Source organism: Mastacembelus armatus, chromosome 12 (genome assembly GCF_900324485.2).
Source record: "Mastacembelus armatus chromosome 12, fMasArm1.2, whole genome shotgun sequence".
Taxonomy (NCBI): Eukaryota; Metazoa; Chordata; class Actinopteri; order Synbranchiformes; family Mastacembelidae; genus Mastacembelus; species Mastacembelus armatus.
The window spans coordinates 3,743,095-3,762,667 of NC_046644.1; the positions used below are offsets into that span (position 1 = coordinate 3,743,095).

The following is a 19,573-nucleotide window of genomic DNA, read 5'->3' on the forward strand; positions in this document are numbered from 1 at the left end:
GAGTGTCTGCCTCCTGAACCCAGACTAGAAGCTGGTTCCACAGGAGAGGAGCTTGACAGCTAAAGGCTCTGCCTCCCATTCTGCTTTTGGAAACTCTGGGAACCACAAGTAGACCTGCACTCTGAGAGCGAAGTGGTCTATTGGGATAACATGGTACTATGAGGTCTTTAAGGTATGAAGGAGCTTGATCATGAAGGGGTTTGTATGTGAGAAGAAGGATTTTAAATTCTATTCTGTATTTTACAGGGAGCCAATGAAGAGAAGCTAATATAGGAGAAATATGATCTCTCTTGCTAGTCCCTGTCAGGACTGCAGCATTCTGGATTAACTGGAGGCTTTTTATGGACATACTGAGACATCCAGGTAGAAATGAGTTACAGTAATCTAGCCTTGAGGTAACAAATGCATGGACTAGTTTTTCTGCGTCATTTTGAGACAGGATGTTCCTAATTTTGGCAATGTTGCGTAAGTGAAAGAAGGCAGTTCCAGAGATTTGTTTTATGTGTGAGTTAAAGGACATGTCGTGGTCAAAAATAACTCCAAGGTTTTTCACAGTAGTGCTGAAGGCCAGGGCTATGCCATTTAGAGTAGCTCTAATTTTAGAAAAGCTGTTTCTGAGGTTTTTAGGCCCAAATACAATAGCTTCTGTTTTCTCTGAATTTAAAAGTAGAAAGTTACTGGTCATCCAGGCCTGTATGTCAGACACGCTTGAAGTCTGGTTAACTGGTTTGTGTTAACAGGTTCCATAGATAGATACAGCTGAGTGTCATCTGCATAGCAGTGGTAATTAATAGAGTGCTTTCTAATAACATTGCCTAAAGGAAGCATGTACAGGGTGAAGAGAATCGGTCCTATCATAGAGTCTTGTGGAACTCCATAACTAACTTTTGTGTGTGTGAAAGGTTCATCATGGACATGAACAAACTGGAATCTGTCCGATAAACCATTTTAACGCTGTTCCTCTGATACAAGTCACATGCTCCAATCTCTGTAATAAGATGTTGTGGTGAGGTAATGTGTGTGTCGAATGCAGTACTAAGGTCTAGAAGAACAAGAGCCTTGTATTGGCCAGCCACCACTGACAGCAACAATAAACAACAAATAGACACTGCAGGTTGGTGGAGCCAGTAACTGCACATCAGCAATATACAGCTCCAGGACCAGGGACACCTGCAGAAGGTACAGAGAGAGAGGACAGAGAGAGATGATAAACTACAGGAATGGGAAGGCAAGATGTTTAGAATGTCAGGTTTATGCTAAATGTTCTCTCACAGTCTGGACACAACAAATCCAGACTCCTTGATTCCTTCAGAAAATATAAGTAAAGAAGTGTTTGAGAAAGGAACTTCATCATGTGGCAGCCAGCATAGTGGCAATGTGAGAAAATGACTGTCCAATCAGAGCTGAGTAGCTAAATTACATGTTCAACACTGAACACACCTGCAAGCTTCAGGATAATAGAAATTATAGAAGGTTTAAGAAATTAATATATTTCCAGTGAATAGTAGAAATATAATTCTTAGCTGCCAATAGGACTAATACTTTAACTGTATATTTTATGCAAACTATGTAAAATTTTATGCAACCTGACTGGTAGTACCTAATAAACAAAGTCAATGACTTATCGTGATATATCATGACACACATCACACACTTATCAAGCTGAAATTTTGTAAACAAGGTTAATTACATTTGTAGAAAACTTCATGTCTAACACTGACAAAATAAAAGTGACATCTCATTCATCTTCACAGGTAGCCTGTGAAGATGAATGAGATGTCACTTTTATTTTGGTCTAAAATTAATTGCTGACATTTATGGTACTCGTGGCACTACAGTTAACTTGGTGACATTTTGCTATTAAGGGACATTTAAGGCTGAGTCACACAGGAAATACCAGAATCCTCAAAGTTTCCTGTGAGGTGCCAGAGAGCCTGGCTGGGCGCTGTCCGTTGTGGATGATGGCAACGATAACACATACAAACACACACACATATACACATGGCATGCACACATCTACAGAGTTCTCAGGAATGCAGTAAAGGATGAATTGGTCTTTTATCTCCTTTGGTGATCAGAGCCGCTTGTGTCACATAAACATCATTAAGGTTCAGACAAGCAGACATTCTGTCTTTTTACATTATACAATTGCTGTCACTGCATGGTGTTGTCAGTCCTTTACAAGGTTTAGTGGTGTAAAAAATATACATTGTGAACCATACTAGTGTTTTTGGACTGGTGCTTTGGTTAAGTTTCCACTTTTTGATTGCAGGCACTCTTTGGTTTTTATTAAAATCAACTAGCAAAAATGTTGAGCTTGTCACTTGTAACAATTTATCAGATGATTTTGCACTTGAGATTTGTTTTAAATTGAGTCTGTTGATGTGTGATAACAGCACACATTTTCATTGCAAAATCACCCAAACTTTCCCTTCATACAGATGCATAGCTCCTAAACATCTGTTCCCCAAGTTAGATTTTTTTACCTCGTGTAGCTCATCCCGGTGGTTGTAGATCAATTCTTTTGTGCCATGAGGTCCTTGAACACATGGACCATTTTCAAAATTGCTTTAAAAAACTTATGTCAACTTATGTTATGTTTATTATGTGCTTGATTGCTGCTGTGTGTGTCTGTGGGTGTTTTCAGCATCTGTGATCAGACATATGACTGCTGATGCCACAACATATCTCAACAACTAATATGACTGTGAAATCTGTGTGAAACAGTGTTTCCCTGTAGTTACTAATAAGACAGTGGGAACTCTTGATTTTTAGGCAGTGTGATTTGGTATTAATTACTTTTAACTCAACAAATACATAAAATGAAACTTCCAGTAAAAATGATTACTGGGGTGTCCGGTGGCCTAGTGATTAAGACACAGCTTAAGTACTGTAAAGACAATCTGGAAATAGGGCCTATTCAAACAAATCATATATGATTGTTTGTCTTTTTTGCTGAAGAAGATTCTTACCTCTGTGTATTTACAAGAGCCAGCAAGCACTTAGCTAATTTTTAATACCTTACATACTTTAAAGGGAAGTAGCAGAAAAATATGGAGATATACATTTGTGTTTCATGCGCACTACATTTTTTTCTCTAAGTTCAATATTATTACACTGATTGAAGTATTCAAATGTACATGATAAGTAGTGATGCTGTGCTTTAGTAAACAGAATTCTGTTTTTAAACACACTGCAAATTTACAGTAAACTGGGAACATAAACAGAAGTATGGAATTATTTGACAGGCTTAGCAACATTGTCTATGTTTTTCAGGATGTTCCGCCAGGTGATACCAGGATGTTTGATGAGTTCCTCACTGAAAGTGGACACTGCTCTCCGGCTAAGGACAGGTGAATTACATCTCCACTTAGAAGCCGTAACCATGTGAGCTAACAACTGGCGGTTAAATCCCAAAACAGATTTTACCTCACATCTCGCATCAGTTGTTACGTGTTATTGTCATTAATGTCGTTTATCATTTTAACCTGTTTAGGCACAACGTCAGACAGCTTCTTGTTTCCTTCCTTAACTGGAGAATCGTGGGAATTCAGATCTATTACTCTACCAACAGTTCAGCTCTCTTCCATAATAGGCTGTTAACAGACAGTCTGTGTGTGCTTTAGGCTCATTTCTATTTTAAAACCAAATGTGGCCTTGTGAGTCCATGTGCCCTGCTGCTAATGTCACAGAGAGAGAGAGAGAGAAGTCAGGAAGTAAGGAATAATGAAAAGGAAGTAGAGGAAATAAAGGGGATGAACAAAAGAGGTAAAACCAAGGGAAAACAACAGGTTTAGACTTAAGGAAAGATGTAAGGTTTCATGTTTTATTGCCTTTTCTAATTCATTTCAGCTCAGTGTTATCTGATTTACCTTTTTATTTTTCATTTTCAAATAGTCTAAGAATCAATTCCTGGCAGCTTTGGAACAGACTTTCTGTAGGGAGTATCCCTTGGTATGAAAGGAGGAGAAGAGGGAAATTGAGTGAGACAGTTAAAGAGAGGTGAGAGGGAGGGAAGAATGTAGGAAAGGAGACAGAAATGATGGTTTAGACAAAAGGTGACAGACGGAGATAAGGGGAGTGAAAGAGTTCGGAAGAGGTAAAAAAGGAAAACAAGATAGAGAGGATTAAAAAGAGGAGGAGTAAAACTGTAGAGGAAGTGAGGAATTTAAAGAAGCAGAGCAATCTTACTGGCACATAGACAGAAAAATAAACAAAATTCCAACTCCAGTCCACAGGGATTTTTTAACTTAAAACTCTTGAATATGCTTTTAAAATGTTAAGGTTAGTGGCCACTTCAGGCATTCTGTGTGTGTGTTCATACAGATCTTTCTGGTGTCTGAACATAACCAGGAACTTGAATGACATTGAGAAACAACATTACTGACATTTAAAAATGTCAGAGGTTTAATGATCACTGTCACCAAACTACGCTGTAGATGCAAGTTCAATTTTTGCAAAAGGTTTCCATGACTTAAACCAAACATTGTACCTGTCTGAGTATCCATCCATCCATTATTGATACCTGCTTATTCCTATTTAGGGTCTCAGGGATCTGCTGGAGCCGATCCCAGCTCTCTTCAGGCAAACTGATCTGGTCTGAGTATCTTTGTCCCTTTCTTTCTGTCAGACCTACAGACATCCAGGTGTCAGGGGACCTCATAACTCCTCAACCATCTCAGAAGAGTCTGAACACTGTCCAGGATGTAGGACCTTGTCAAGGTGAGTGAAATTATAAAAACTGCCAAACAGTATCTAAATCACTGTCCTGTAGACCCATGGAATCATTCTTTGATTCTGCAAATCAAAACCTTTTTGAATTGTCTCTCTGGCTGCTCCTCATGTTCTGATCTTAGACCCAGGCTCCTGCTACACCCCTTTTACCCGTAGAGAGAGACAGAGGAACAGTGAACGCCAGCGAGCCCATAGCACCTCCACATTGGCAGCCTCTGTTGGCCTGCCCTGCCCCTTCTCCCCACCTGGGACTGAACATCAAAGTGGCACTAAGTGGCAAGCCAGTGAGAGATTGAGCCTGACCAACCTGGATGCCATTGCCTTCCCAGGCATATTGCAAATCAACATGGGTGACGCTGATGGCAGTAGGAGTGCTGCCACTCACACAGCTGACTGCAGTGAAACCCTGGTGACTGGCAGACAGACAAGACACAGTTTGAGTACATTAGAAGACCCTGAGAAAGATGTTTACAGAGGGAGAACTTACAGTTTAGAGATAAGAGGAGGGCATTCTGCAGGGAGTGTCAAACAGGTTTCACTTGCGACACAAACCCCTCTGTCCCATGTACAGCTTACAGCCCCACCAAACAAGAAGGACACCCAGAGCACCACATCATCTCCTTCCTCAACTTCACATCTGCCCTCACTGCGGATCTCTGAGTCAAGCCTCTTTGGCTCCATTGATGAGCAGAAAACACTAGAAACCTCCACAAGTCTGTCACAGGAGGACTTTGACGAGGTCTTCCTCCAAACCCCTAACCCTCCGCCACCTCCTCCTCCAATCGAAGAGACAAGCATCATGGAGGACTTCCCTCCTCCTCCCTCTCCCCTTTACTTGGAGCAAGAAACTAAATACGAGATCCTGGGAAGGTTTGTTTTCTAATATTTTCATATTTAAATTTCAGCTTAAAAATGATGATTAGGAACTTTTTTTTATTTATCCACTGACTTGTTCTCTTTCTCCATTTCTCCTCAGTCCTACTTCAGAATTGTTAAACAACCCCTGCAGAAAGTCACCCCTTCAATCCCCTCCACTGTCCCCTTCCTCCACTGTCATTCCTCCTCCCAGCCTCCTTCCTTCCCTGATGCCCCAGCCCTCCACCATCATCACATCTATAACAAATGAAGACAGTCTAAGTCTTGAGTACAAGCCCCTGCCTATGAGAGAGAAGACATCGGAAGAGCTGCGAGTAGAGATGCTGGCCCGACAGCTGGTGGGTGCCCGGAGTCAGCAGTGAATAAATAATCTGTACCTAGACCTGATTCTCACTTTGTCCACATAATTATGGTGATTTTAGCTATTTCATTGTACTGTGTTCTGACTAGAGTGTCGACTCTTATCTTTCAACCTATTTTTGGACTTTTGTCTTGCACCTAATTTTGATTTCCTCCCTTGTCTTCACACCCAGTTCTAACTCTCCCTTTGTTGTGCTCCTTTGTGCCCTACCTTTATCATCATACGTAGTTTTGATTTTGCCTTTTTTAATTTAATTTTTAATTGTATCCAGGTATTGCAGGACTGCTCTCTGGCACCCCTCCTGGACACATGGGGGGGGAAGTCCACTATTGAGCTTATGGAGGAGATCTTTCCAAACAACAGATTGGTTGGTACATCACAGTCACAGCAAAAACACACCAGGCAGTTGGATAATAGGTAATTCTGACATAATCTGTTCTATCTTAGAAGAAATACACTACCGCACAGACGTTTTTGATCATCTGTTTTGTAAATATTTTCATTATATTGCCACATAACATTTTAAACAGAAAATTAAACAATCTTTTCAAAATATAATAAAAATTGTTGCTACTGGGTTGAGTCAAACACTCATCAAAACTGCCATCACACTGCATAAAGGGTGCTTTATTTTAACACAAGTATTGAATAAAGATGAGGGAGAAAGTATTTCTTTTAAACCAACATTTGTCTTTCATGTTGTGTTGATGGACCACCTCTTTCTCTTATTGAGACATCTGCTTTGGTTTGTTGGTGAACAGGATATTCAGGAAAGGAGTGTTTCCCCAGAAAACAAGACTGTCATCAACTAAAGATTTAGAGGCATCATTTCTCTGTTCTGCATGGTCAACCAGGAGTCACAGGAAGCTTGTGTTTTTGTTCTGACCATTTTGAAACTCCTGCAACCACACTGACCTGTGATCATGTACAAATTGGATGTAATTTTATCTATCTTGTTGAACCTAATGTAGCTGATAGTGAAAATATTACTGCCTTTTTACTGAAGGGTGAAGTTAGACATTGGCATTTCCAGGCAGGACAGGAGAGACCGGACAAACCTGATCAACCTCTCTCAACAAGCTGGAAAAAGTTTCATTGTGTACATTTCTAAAAGGCTGCAGTCTTTTTTTCAGTTATTGCTCTTGCAATACTGGATAATACTGCTTTGTTGTTGCTCTTGTTTAGTTTGGATCCTCATGCCAGTTGGTGGCATAAATGTAGACAGAAAGACGGAAGGCGGCTCCCTGCTATGTGAACAGCTGAACAACACTGACATCTTGTGTGACAGTTGGTAGAGCAGGAAGGACATGACTGATCAAATATATTACAATGTTTTCAGTGTGAGCGTTGCATGATAAAGGCAGCCAGCTTTTGCAAAATAAAAGACATAAAAGAATGGCAGGTTTGGAGGAAATGATGTGAGAAAAACAATAGAAATTTAAGTGTTGTTCCTTCCCTAGGATCCATAGTGACATCTGTGAGTCAGCTCCAAGGCCTACAATGGATGGAGGGAGGGAGAATAATTTAGATGAGGAGAAAGATCTCAACACCAGAAAGGTAAAAAGAAAATTGTTTATAAATCTGTCATAAAGCTTTAAGTAGTTTGTTTTAACTCATGTATCTCCCTTCCTGTGTCCCAGGTGGAGCTGTGTGAGGCTCTGAAGAGAAGTGTGGCAGCTCTGCAGCAAGAGAAGGAGGCACTGTGTGAGGAGCAGAGGCATCACCAAGCGCTAGGGGCAAGCATCGAAATGTTGGTGCAGAAACACCTCAAAACCAATGAGAGTGACAAGTACAACATGTTCATCGGTACTACACCTGTCACTGTATTAATATATAAACAATGGTTGTTTTCTGTGACCATTTGGTGAATGTACTAGCAGTGTGTGAGATGCAGAGATGTTGACCTGGTTGTGTTTGCAGGAGATCTGGAGAAAATTGTGAACCTGCTGCTGTCTTTGTGCAGCCGGCTGTCAAGGATCGATAGAGCTCTGCTCACTCTGGGGACAGAGGAGCTGGCACAGGAGGAACTAGCAGAGGAAAGGGTGAGATATTCAATTCAATTCAGTTTTATTCGTATAGCGCCAATACAATCATCTCAAAGCACTTTACAAAAAAAAAGAAAAACCCCAACAAATCCCTTATGAGCAAGCACTTGGTGACAGTGGAGAGGAAAAACTCCCTTTAACAGAAGAAAAAACCTCCAGCAGAACCAGGCTCAGTTTGGGCAGCCATCTGCCTCGACCGGTTGGGGTGAGTGGATAGAGGAGAGAGAAAAGAACAGCAACAATAAACAACAAATAGACACTGCAGGTTGGTGGGACCAGTAACTGCACATCAGCGATATACAGCTTCCCCCTGAAGGAGGGCAGGGGAGGGGAGCTCAGTGCACTGACAGAGAATCCTCAGGCCGTCTAGGCCTATAGCAGCATAACTAAGGGATGGTTCAGGGTTGCCTGAGGTCAGCCCTAACTATACTCTTTGTCAAAAAGGAAGGTTTTATGTCTAGCCTCAAAAGTACAGAGAGTGTCTGCCTCCTGAACCCAGGCTGGGAGCTGGTTCCACAGGAGAGGAGCTTGATAACTAAAGGCTCTGCCTCCCATTCTGCTTTTGGAAACTCTGGGAACCACAAGTAGACCTGCACTCTGAGAGCGAAGTGGTCTATTGGGATGATATGGTACTATGAGGTCTTTAAGGTATGAAGGAGCTTTATCATGAAGGGATTTGTATGTGAGAAGAAGGATTTTAAATTCTATTCTATATTTTACAGGGAGCCAATGAAGAGAAGCTAATATAGGAGAAATATGATCTCTGTCTGACTCTGTCTGCAGGATTTTGGATTAACTGGAGGATTTTTATGGAGATACTGGGACATCCGGATAGTAATGAGTTACAGTAATCTAGTCTTGAAGTAACAAATGCATGGACTAGTTGTTCTGCATCATTTTGAGACAGGATGTTCCTAATTTTGGCAATGTTGCGTAAGTGAAAGAAGGCGGTTGGAGAGATTTGTTTTATGTGTGATTTAAAGGACATGTCCTGGTCAAAAAATAGTAGTAATGCTGGAGGCCAGGGCTATGCCATCTAAAGTAGCTATATTGTTAGAAAAGCTGTTTCTGAGGTTTTCAGGCCTAAGAGACATGTTGATGATATCGATGAAGCAACTACTGATGTAAATTCAGAGAGATCTATAGGAGAGAAGCAGTCTAAACATAACTGAGGTCCTACAGATGATTCAAGAGCTACTGTAGTAGAAGATTCATTTATTGCAGGTATAGGAAGCATCTGCTGAATTTTATCTCTAATAGTTGTGATTTTATTTGTAAAGAAACTCATAAATTCATCACTGCTGAGAGCTAAGGGAACACTGGGCTCAACGGAGCTGTGACTTTTTGTCAGCCTGGCTACAGTGCTGAAAAGAAACCTGGGATTGTTCTTATTTTCCTCTATTAGTGATGAATAGTATGCAGTTCTGGCTTTACGGAGAGCTTTTTTATATGTTAGTAGACTGTTTTTCCAGGCTAGAAAAATTTCCTCTAAGTTTGTGGAACGCCACTTCCTTTCCAGCCTTCGTGATGCCTGCTTTAAGGTACGAACATGTAAATTATACCATGGGGCTAATCTCCTCTGATTCACTAACTTCTTTTTCAGAGGGGCTACAGAATCAAGCGTTTCACGCAGTGAGGTTACAGCGCTGTCAACAACATGATCAATTTGGTAGGGAGTAGGATTAAGGCAGCTGCCCTCCACTATGTTTATACTTGGCATAGACGTAAATAAAGATGGAATCATTTTCTTAAATTTACTAACAGCGTTGTCGGATAAACATCTGCTGTAGTGGAATTTTCTTCCAAAAGCTGCATGATCCATCATCTTAAATTCAAAACTTATTAAAGAATGATCTGACAAAACAGGATTTGGGGGAAAAACTATTAGATGTTCAATTTCGATGCCATAGGTCAGAACAAGATCAAGGGTGTGATTAAAACAGTGGGTGGGTTTATTAACATTTTGAATGAAACCAATTGAATCTAATATAGAATTAAATGCAATGCTGAAACTATTATTTTCAACATCTACATGAATGTTAAAATCTCCCACTATAATGACTTTATCTGATCTAAGCACTAAATCAGACAGGAAGTCAGGGAATTCAGTTAAAAACTACACAATGACAAGTAGAACTGGTTTTTGTGTTTTCCAGTTTGGATGTGAGAGACTAAGAGTGAGGCTCTCAAATGAGTTATAACTGTTCTGAGGATGAAAGTTTAATAAGTTTGAGTGGAAGATTTGTAACATGGAATCTACGGAACTGGAGTTTTTAACAAAACATTTATTTTTCACTTCTCAGCGACCATATTTAGCCTGGTCGACACGGCTAAGCACAACAATCTCACCAAACAAAAGTAAACCCGACAGGGAGAAAACACTGAGTGTAAGGGACGCAGTAGACATACTGTTGGACACACTCTTCTTCAGGCTTGTAAGAAAAATATATATATAGAGCCACCTTGTGGTGTCGCCACACGACTGCGAGTGAGTGTTACATATTGTAGCTACTCCTCCACTTCGACCTGTGCTTGGAGGAACATGATAATTTTTATGACTGAGGGGGGTTGATTCATTCAGACTGACATATTCATCCTGCTGTAACCAGGTTTCAGTAAGATAAAGTAGGTCAATTTGGTTATCAGTTATCAAATCATTTACTAACAAAGATTTAGATGAAAGAGACCTGATATTTTAATAATCCACATCTGACTGTTCTGTTTTTCTGTTCAATAAGAGGAGTGGTCTTAATTTTTATTAGGTTTTTTGAATAACTCCTTGTGTTAACTTCTGATTTATATGATTTATATGTTCAGGACTCCCTCCATCACAAACGTTCTCTGCTCCTCCGTCAAACTGAAGATGCCCGGGAGCTGAAGGAGAACCTGGACCGGAGGCAGCGGGTGGTCCAGGCTATCTTGTCTGGCTACCTCACTGAACCACAACTCCAGAAATATCGCCACTTCGTCAGCACAAAACCCTCTCTTATGATTCGCCGACGGCACCTGGAAGACCTGATACGGCAGGAGGAGGAGCAGCTGATACAGTTGGCCGAGAGCCTGTCAGTGGATTCGGCCGGAGCTCATGGTTGGTCAAGAGCAAGTTCTTTCTCTGGCATGGGCCTGCTGCCCTGCTCTCCATTACCACCACTGCATCCAACTTCTGTCCAGTCAGTCAGGTCGACCACTGTGACAGCACTGTGACATTACAGACATACTACAGGTGGCATCGAAGGATGTGAAATGAAGAAGAGGTGCCCAGCTTCCTAAAAACTTGAGTGACGAGCTTCCTGAAGGAACTTTACATGAAGGAAGAGTGGGCCTGTTGCAGGCTCTATTCACACTGAAACAACTCTGCAGACTTCACACAAGAAGAAGAAAGGCTGTCATATCGTTCTGTTCACACATGACTATATGTTACACCTCTGTTCCATCACCATCAACATTCAAAAATGTGTGGATGCTCAACCAACAGCTCCCAATGTTTTTAAATAGCCGCTTCTTGTGATGGTGATTTTTTTTTTTATAACTGTCAGTTTTTTTTCAAGTTGGATTATCTCAAGAAGGTGCATTGTGAAATGCTTTATCGGGTGATTCCAGTGTTATGAGCAAATACCTGCCATTTTCCAGCTCTTACCAGGTTCAAAATATTTGATACGTTTACTCTCACTCTCTAAAACTACTTCTCAATTAAGACAAGAGCCATGGTTTAAAGCTGTAAATGTAAACCTCAGCTTTAAATTGTGTTTAGTCAATTTGGTGTCAATTTTGCCAGATATATTAGAACCCTGCACATTTCCAGAAATATTTCTGAGGTGCTGTGCTGCCTCATTGGTTGCTCCAGCTCTGAGAAAAATGAGGCCAAGTTGGAAAGCAACCAGAATTCATAGAAAAAATACTTTGTCAAAAGCTCAAGTCACACTAGAGTTATCCTTCAACCACACTCTGAGTCCTTTCCAGTAAATCCAACCATCACCCATTGTTATTTCTGTGTGCCATCTCCCAAAGATAAAATAATACCATCTGGAAAACTTTGTTAAATGCTTCACAAAACCTGCTCTGGCTCTGATATCTACAGTCAAGTGACAAAAATGTATTACCAATATTGGAGGAGTAACTTTTTAAAATTTTTTAAAACTGCAACAAAAACTGTGCACAGATCTTGAGGGGAACTGCTGTGAAACTGTTAATGATCACTGTCACATCATACTGTAACTCTCCTACTGCCACTAGCACCCGTATGTCGGGAGCTGGTAGCACTTGTAGCAGTTTGACTGCTGTTTGCAACAGAATTTACACTGAATGACTAAAAGTTATTTGCTTCTGCCTCTTAAACTTTTTTTGAATCACTATAACTTCAAAACAGTCTTTTTTGCTAAATTAACCAGTGAGATGTTACAGAAATAAAAAAAAGTTTAAATAACACATTTACAAAAAATATTTAATACATAGTGACATGAAAGGGAAAAGAAGCAAATTCTCAAACTTGACAAGCTGCAACTAAAAGTATTTGAATTGATAAATAATAATCAATCAGCCGTTAAAATTTATGATAAACGTCAACCATGTAACTGATTCAATTGGGCGGTGGTTTCATTGTGGTAAAATAACACGCACAGATGTTTACTTAGGAAACTGATTTAAGTCACCCTTAAGTCCTGTTTTGATCATACTGTCCATCACCTCTAAGACAACTTAAGTGTTGCACACACATTTAGAGGAATTTAACACTACTTTTATAAAACTGCATATCTATTTCAGAAAAATAATAAATCTATTTTTTAAATCGAGTCAGGTAAAGAGCATGCACATATTATTTTTCATGTTTTCTTTACTCAGGAGGCTGAGACATCCTGACCAATAGTTTATAATATGAACCACACCCCCACTACTCTGGATCCTACATCATTATGACTTCATCAGGGTAATCAGAAGGGCTACCACAACTACAGACGACGAGCATCTGTTTTCACAGACTGAATGGTGTTAAACATGACAAGCTGAAAAGTTATTAGAGTACCCTGCTCACTAGAAAATATTTGGTTCTGTGGTATTGAAAACTTAACACAAAAAATGGTGGTAAAACCATAAAGTATTTGTTTATATATAAACCATAAATGTGGGAAATTTGTAGTCAGACAAGGTAAATATGTAAAAGAATAAAGGTGTAATATTGAAGAAAGAAATTACCAATGCCAAAATAATAAAACAGTAAAATAATTAATGAATCACATAACATGTAAATTGTTGCATCACTTCATCAGCCTTTTCTTTTTGTCTAAGTCACATATTAGAATCTTTCCTTTTAACATAGTCATTTTGTGACAACTTTTTTTTGTAACTTCATTTGATACTACACACACACTGCTGTCCTCCCATAGCTTTCACCAGAGCACACTCTCTCACGTTGAGAAATCTTTTCCTTCGTAGCCTCCAAGCAGTACAGCACAAACTCTGCCTTATGTCCTCATTTATAACCCTGATCCTACTGTTGATTAATGCTCGTTTGTTTTAATCTTCTTATTTTCACAGGCAACACTGATCACAGACATTTCTTGATTTGCTTTGAAAGAATGACGATTTGAAAACCGCTACTGGTTTTTGCAAAATGAATGTATTTTGTAAATGCTTTCAGATTTTGTCTCCACATGAGTCCTCAAATGCACACACACACACACACACACACACACACACAAATTTAGGAATAAATAAATGTGACACACTACATTGAATAAGCTCTTCGTCTTTTCTTACACGTTGCTCTCAAAGACATGAGCGCTAATAAATGATGGTACTGCTCTGTAACTGCTGGATGTTCAAATAGGCAAATGTTTGTTATGAATCAATTGAACATCCAGCAAATGGTTGATTACATGTTTGTGAAATGCAGCATTTGCAGTTTATTTCTGCTGCCCATAAACTCTAGTGCAGCTGTATTTAGCAATATTTCCATAGGAACAACAGCTCAAATCCCTGTGTATAATGTGAGGATATATTGCTCTGACAAAAAGATTATAAATAGTCAAATCATTTAGAAAAGCATGCAAATAATACCTAACATCGAGAAACATCCGGGTCCTCTGCAGGAATGCGGCAGGTGAGGATGGGATTAAATACCTGTGGATACACGGTGGGCGGGGCTTCAGTACAGTCTGACAGAAACAACTCCCCGACCTTTGAGACGAGCAGGGAGGGAGAGAGACAGAAAAAGTAGATAAATAAAGAGAGAAGATTAGAATGGCTACAGATTTCACGCAGGACACCCTGTTACACTTCCTTCAGAGCAGCGGTGGCTCGGTGAAAAACTCGGATCTGCTTCAGCACTTCAAAAACTTCGTCCGAGACCATGAGGACCGTGACCGAAACCGGGAGCTCTTCAAGAAGTTTGTCAATACTCTGGCCACTGTTAAACAGGTCGACGGCGTCTCTTACATCGTTCTCAGGAAGAAATTCAGAGGACAGGTCGCCGGCGACGGTGGAGGGTGCTCTTCCGGGCCGCCGCGGCTTCCCAACCCGAAAAAGGTCGAGCGCTCCACGGAGAACACCAACGTGAACCCGGCTGTGAGCGCAGAAAAGTCTCAGCCAAAACAACAACTGCGGGAGAGGACGCCCGCGCCAGAGGGACACGCTAGGAAAACAGTCCTACCCGCCAGGGCAGAAATACTCAACAACAACATTCAGGAAACAAATTTTAACCAGAAACAACAGGTAAAGAGCACACCTGAGGTTTCTGGCAGACTAACAGCGGCTAACGTGATAAGTAGAATCTCAGAGAAGACAGAACTAAGGACCTCCAGTGTGGCTGAGCCTCAGGGCACTAAGGACGGACAGCAGAGGGGGTTGTTTGGCCCGCTTTCAGGGATCACACAGGTGGCCCCTGTTGTCAGACATCAGGGAGCAACCAGTCAACAGGCACCAGTTCCTCAAACCCTGAAAGGGAGGGAAGCTTGTCTGCAGCTTGAAGGAAGTGAGCAAAAGTCTCCTGTTTGTCATGCCAGTCTTCATTCTCTGGAGGCCCCACGCCGCATCAGGAACAGGCAGAGCTATAAATCTGCTGTGTCTTGTGATGAGGAGGAGGAGGAAGAGGAGAAAGTTCCATTGAGGCCAGCTTCATCAGCAGGAGCATGGCCCTTTAGTGCTCCACTTGGAGGCATGGCGAGGGCCATCTCCACCTCCTCACCTAGCATCATTGATCCACCTGCCCCTGCATCAGTTGTCTCCACTTTCTCCTCTTCCTCTTCATCAGAAAGGAATGTCCCAAAAATTTATGTCCAGGACATGGAAGAAGAAATGCTGCCCCGTCATAGCAAAGAGTGGAGCTTTGAGTCAGGGGTGGGGCTACAAGGACAGTGGGCAGGGACAGTACTGGAACCTATGCATGCTGCAGCCTACCATGATATCCAACAGAACCGCCAATACTCACAGTCTCCGGACGTCCAACTGGAGCCCTGCCAGGGGCTGCACCGAAGGCTGTCATCTAGCCAGGGCACCCTCTTCTCCCCATCATCTGACGCTGGCTTCTCAAGCAGCAACGGGCCCCCATCTGGCTCCTCCAGAGGATCAGGGTGCAACAGCAGCTGTGAGGACTTAAGAGTTAAAGCAGGTATGACAGTAGTCTGTGTGTCCAGATTAAAGGATAAGTCACTAATTTTAACATATTTTTCTTATTGTCAACAAATCTCGTGAAAAGATCAAAATCAACAATAAACGTAACCCAGGGTCCAACAGGGTGTGAAAGGTTTTTAAGGTGACAGGTCATATTGCCCACAAGCCCTTCCCTCACCTGTCAACATGTACTTTTGACAAAGTTTGGTTTTTTTTGCATTAAGAACAACAAATTACAAGCTTTTGTAATATGCACATTAAAGGAATTATGAGGAATGGAAAATGGATATTATTAGAATTGATGGAAGATTGTCTAACTGAGCTGTGTCAACAGGTGAGACTGGCCAAATGTCTAAAGTCCAGGAAGTATTCCAACAAGCTCAAAGGACAAAACATGGATCTGTAACGCATTTAGGTCAAAGTAAAACACCTTGGCATGATGACCAGGGGTCTGCAGATTATTTGTCTTCAGTCTATCACTCCCCAGACCCTTTCCAAGCTGACCGGGACTCTACCCTCCTCATGCCGCCATGGCACCTCTCCACAGGTAAGTTTGTAAGACTACAGTCTGTTGATCAACAGGTTTATTGTCCAGCTTAGAACATTTAATCTGTGTGTTTTTCAGTGATGGTTTATCAGGCAGAGGAGTTGTAGTCATCAGATGGACGAAATTAACAACTAGCATCTGGAATAATAACAATAGGCTCAAATATACACCCCGTATGTGAGAGAGCTTTCTGCAAATGTACCATGATAATGAAACAAACTGAATAATTCATTAGTCTGAAAATAGGTGTTTACAGTTGATTTACAGAAAGTTAATCTACAGATGATAATTCATTATTTCTTGATCAAACATTTTCTGCTTCTAGCTCCAGTGTGTTTTGTGTCGATCAGTATGTGTGTAGGTTTTGGTCTGTTTACCAGACACATCACTGATTTGTCCATAGATTTAGAAATGACTGCCTTTGACAGCCAAATGCCCAGCAGGAGAAACAATGGACTTTTTGTGGGTGAGATTAAGAAAGGTAGCTACACCCACAAAAAACTGATAAGTGGTGAAGTATTGAAGAAATGTAGATGAGAGGGACACAGGTTGTTGTATTTAACCCGCTAATCGCACTTTACCATATTTGTAGAGTTGTATACTGATATATACACCAGGTGTGTTAGTATGTCATTACATGTGTGAAGAGGACATTATACATTAATCACATTTGCATCACATTTTCAGTACGTCTTTGAACAAGGCTTTTCACTCTCCCTTCTGTTAGGGCCGTCTGGACTAGATCAGAATGTGTTCTGATTATATGTGGTACAACCTAGCCTGTCTACAGTACACTGAACTCTTTACTGCACCCCACAGGTGATCTCTTTGACAACCCAGTGGATGCAGAGTCGGTCGAGGGCTCCATGTCTTCACCATCGCTCTGGCAGCAGGCAGGAGTCTCCAGGCGGCTTAGCAACCAGTTGAGGAACAGGATGTGTCGTAGCCTAGGGGCTGATCTTGACCAGATCCTCCAGGAGGACGTGAGGGCAGGAGGAGGAGGGGAAGGAAGTGAGGTCGCCCGACTGAACCGCCTCCACCTGATCTCCTCCTCACTCAGTCTTTGCGGTAACCTGTCATCCTCCTCACTGTCATCTTGTTCCACGCCACCTCACTGTCACAGCCTTGGCGACCTGGTCGAGGGGGGGGAACACAGAGTGAGGAGGAGCCTGCCTGTCGCCATCACCTCATCCATCACTCACCATGAACGCTCCAGTAGGCAGGTTAGACTTAATGACACGACAGTTGGTAACTACTAACCCTATTTTTCTCATATATTCAGAGATTTACTTCTTCACCTGGGTAATTGTTGTAGGCATATTATTTCACAGTGTTTAGTGTGAAACAGTAATATTTCATTGATTCTCTGTCATCAGTCCTCAGTTCCTCTGGAGCCCAGGGAGCATGCCTGGATGGTGAAGGGGGCGACAGGGGCCTGGCCTGACATCTACTCCCTGTTCAGAGAAGACTCGTCCCTGCTCAACAAACAAGACTTCATCTCTGGCTTTACTGTGCTGCACTGGATCGCCAAACATGGGGACCATCGAGTCCTCAACACCTTATGGTATGTAGCAAGTTTAGTCAGGTTTCCTCTGGTTTAGCTTCCTGACACTGGTTTTCTCAACAAAGAACAAAAGTCACTGATATCTGAATATGTACTAAATTAGTTTGTGAACAAATTTATTTTTAAGGACATGAGGGGCAAAAGTACTGAACTGCTCTCTTGGGCTTCGGTTTCAGGTATGGGGTAGAAAAAGGTGGTTTGACCTTCGATATAAATGCCAGGTCAACATGTGGCTACACGCCTCTCCACATTGCCGCCATCCATGGCAACAAGAACATAATACGGTTGCTGGTTAACAAGTTCCATGCTGATGTGAAGCTGAGGGACATGGCGGGAAAGAAACCCTGGCAGTACCTGAGCTGTACCACACCACTGGAAATCTTCCAGCTGCTGGGAGCCCCGATTCGGGCTGCTCTGGGAGGAGATACAGGGGTCTGGGGAATAAACCCCAGCTGGGAACAGCAGCAGCAGCAGCAGCAGCAGAAGCAGAAGCAGCAGCAAAGCCGCCGCCGCTCCCGGCATCACCTCTCCTCAGCTTCCCCGCGAGAGAGGCCATTGACCATTGCGGGTATGACAAAGGTCAAGAGGTCATCATCGTTGGCAGCTTTCCTCAAACATAAATCACTGCACCCATTCCCTGTACATAAGTCTGACTCCTCAGTTTAAAAACCTCAACTGATGTGACAACTGATGAACAGTTGGATTTTGTGTGGAGATTTCTGGAACCTGTCTTGACTGAACAGATGTTAGCTGGTAAGCTGATCTCACTAACTGACAAAATATTTAATTTTGAGTTGGGTCAAATCACAACACAGCCAAAACCAATCACCTGTCAGCCTACGTTTCTCCATAATTCATGACTCTCATTTTGAGGAACTGTAAAACCACCAAAAGCTCAGTACAATACACACAATACATTTCAGGAAGTGCATACATATGAGTTTAAACGAGAGTAATGCTACTGGTTGATGTGGGATTTTCGCAGCAATAATCTACTTTTGCTCTAAATGCTTTGCCACTTTTAGTTTCTGTTGTTTGTTCCTATTATGAATTAACAGAGGCTCAGCACTACCCACACTTTGTGTGTGTGGTCTAAATGAATTCAGTTTAGGTTTCAGCCTTCAATCTAAAACTTTGAGCCCAGTCACAATAACTGAACCACTAAGCTTTTACTTTTCAGCGATATCAATTCACTCACAGATGTGCACATCAGAGTTCAAAGACAGCAACAGAGATGATGCTACAGTTTTTGAACCCTGTTGTACACATATCATGGTGGCATCACTAAAAAGAAGTCCAGCTGATTGCAAAGGAGCATGAGTAGTCACATGTTTAGACAGGACAACAAACTGACAGACTAGTTAACCTTTTTACTGTTTGCCCCTGCATGCAGCCAAGAGAGGGTCAGCTCTGACAGGAATTCAGAGGAATTCAAAAATATCAAACCCGTTAACTTAGTGAGTACAATATAATTAGCAATGATAGAAATTATCAGCAATGTATGAAAATAAGAACTAAGTTGAAATAAACTAAAATTAAATTTCTGATACTGGAGCTTGTGATGGTGTTGTATTCATTTGCACTTTGTTGTTGGGCGTTTGTGTTATTTCGTGCACCACCTTGATGCAATAGTCATGTTGTTGTCAGCATCTCCCGTGGCTATTTAGATCGTTTTTGTCACAGCATATGCCCAAACTGATGATCCTCCAACTGATTTCCATGTTTTAACAGTTGCATTTTTATTTTATTTTGTTTTTATAATCGATGCCTAGGGTAGTGATCAGTGGAGGATTTGGAAAATGGGTGTTAGGAATGTGTAATTAAGGATTTATAGGTAATGA

The 19,573-nt window shown here is 41.5% G+C and overlaps 2 protein-coding genes across 6 annotated transcripts in view; both read left to right on the forward strand.

Moving 5' to 3' along the window:
* shroom3 (shroom family member 3) overlaps positions 1-13,700 on the forward strand; it is a 66,806-nt gene extending 53,106 nt beyond the window's left edge. For all 5 annotated transcript variants that reach the window (XM_026297999.2, XM_026297998.2, XM_026298000.2 and 2 more), the window contains 9 exons: positions 3,277-3,353; positions 4,631-4,722; positions 4,857-5,604; positions 5,711-5,948; positions 6,243-6,388; positions 7,432-7,528; positions 7,612-7,777; positions 7,892-8,013; positions 10,834-13,700. In XM_026297999.2, the coding sequence (XP_026153784.1) occupies positions 3,277-3,353; positions 4,631-4,722; positions 4,857-5,604; positions 5,711-5,948; positions 6,243-6,388; positions 7,432-7,528; positions 7,612-7,777; positions 7,892-8,013; positions 10,834-11,220 (2,073 nt within the window). In that variant the 3' untranslated portion in view covers positions 11,221-13,700. The remainder of the gene's footprint in view (positions 1-3,276; positions 3,354-4,630; positions 4,723-4,856; positions 5,605-5,710; positions 5,949-6,242; positions 6,389-7,431; positions 7,529-7,611; positions 7,778-7,891; positions 8,014-10,833) is intronic.
* A 476-nt stretch (positions 13,701-14,176) lies between these two features.
* sowahb (sosondowah ankyrin repeat domain family member B) lies at positions 14,177-19,286 on the forward strand. Its single transcript, XM_026298414.1, has 5 exons — positions 14,177-15,619; positions 15,956-16,168; positions 16,988-17,391; positions 17,545-17,732; positions 17,909-19,286. Exons 1-5 carry the CDS (start codon positions 14,254-14,256, stop codon positions 18,396-18,398), a joined length of 2,661 nt encoding a protein of 886 aa, XP_026154199.1. The 5' UTR covers positions 14,177-14,253; the 3' UTR covers positions 18,399-19,286.
* The last annotated feature ends 287 nt before the right edge of the window (positions 19,287-19,573 follow it).

What these genes read in the sequence shown, in the direction of transcription:
- sowahb (XM_026298414.1), top strand. Translation starts at nt 14,254, where the DNA reads ATGGCTACAGATTTCACGCAGGACACCCTGTTACACTTCCTTCAGAGC. An exon ending in GGACTTAAGAGTTAAAGCAG is followed by an intron (nt 15,620 to 15,955) that starts GTATGACAGTAG and finishes CTGTGTCAACAG; the next exon opens with GTGAGACTGGCCAAATGTCT. An exon ending in CGAGTCCTCAACACCTTATG is followed by an intron (nt 17,733 to 17,908) that starts GTATGTAGCAAG and finishes CTTCGGTTTCAG; the next exon opens with GTATGGGGTAGAAAAAGGTG.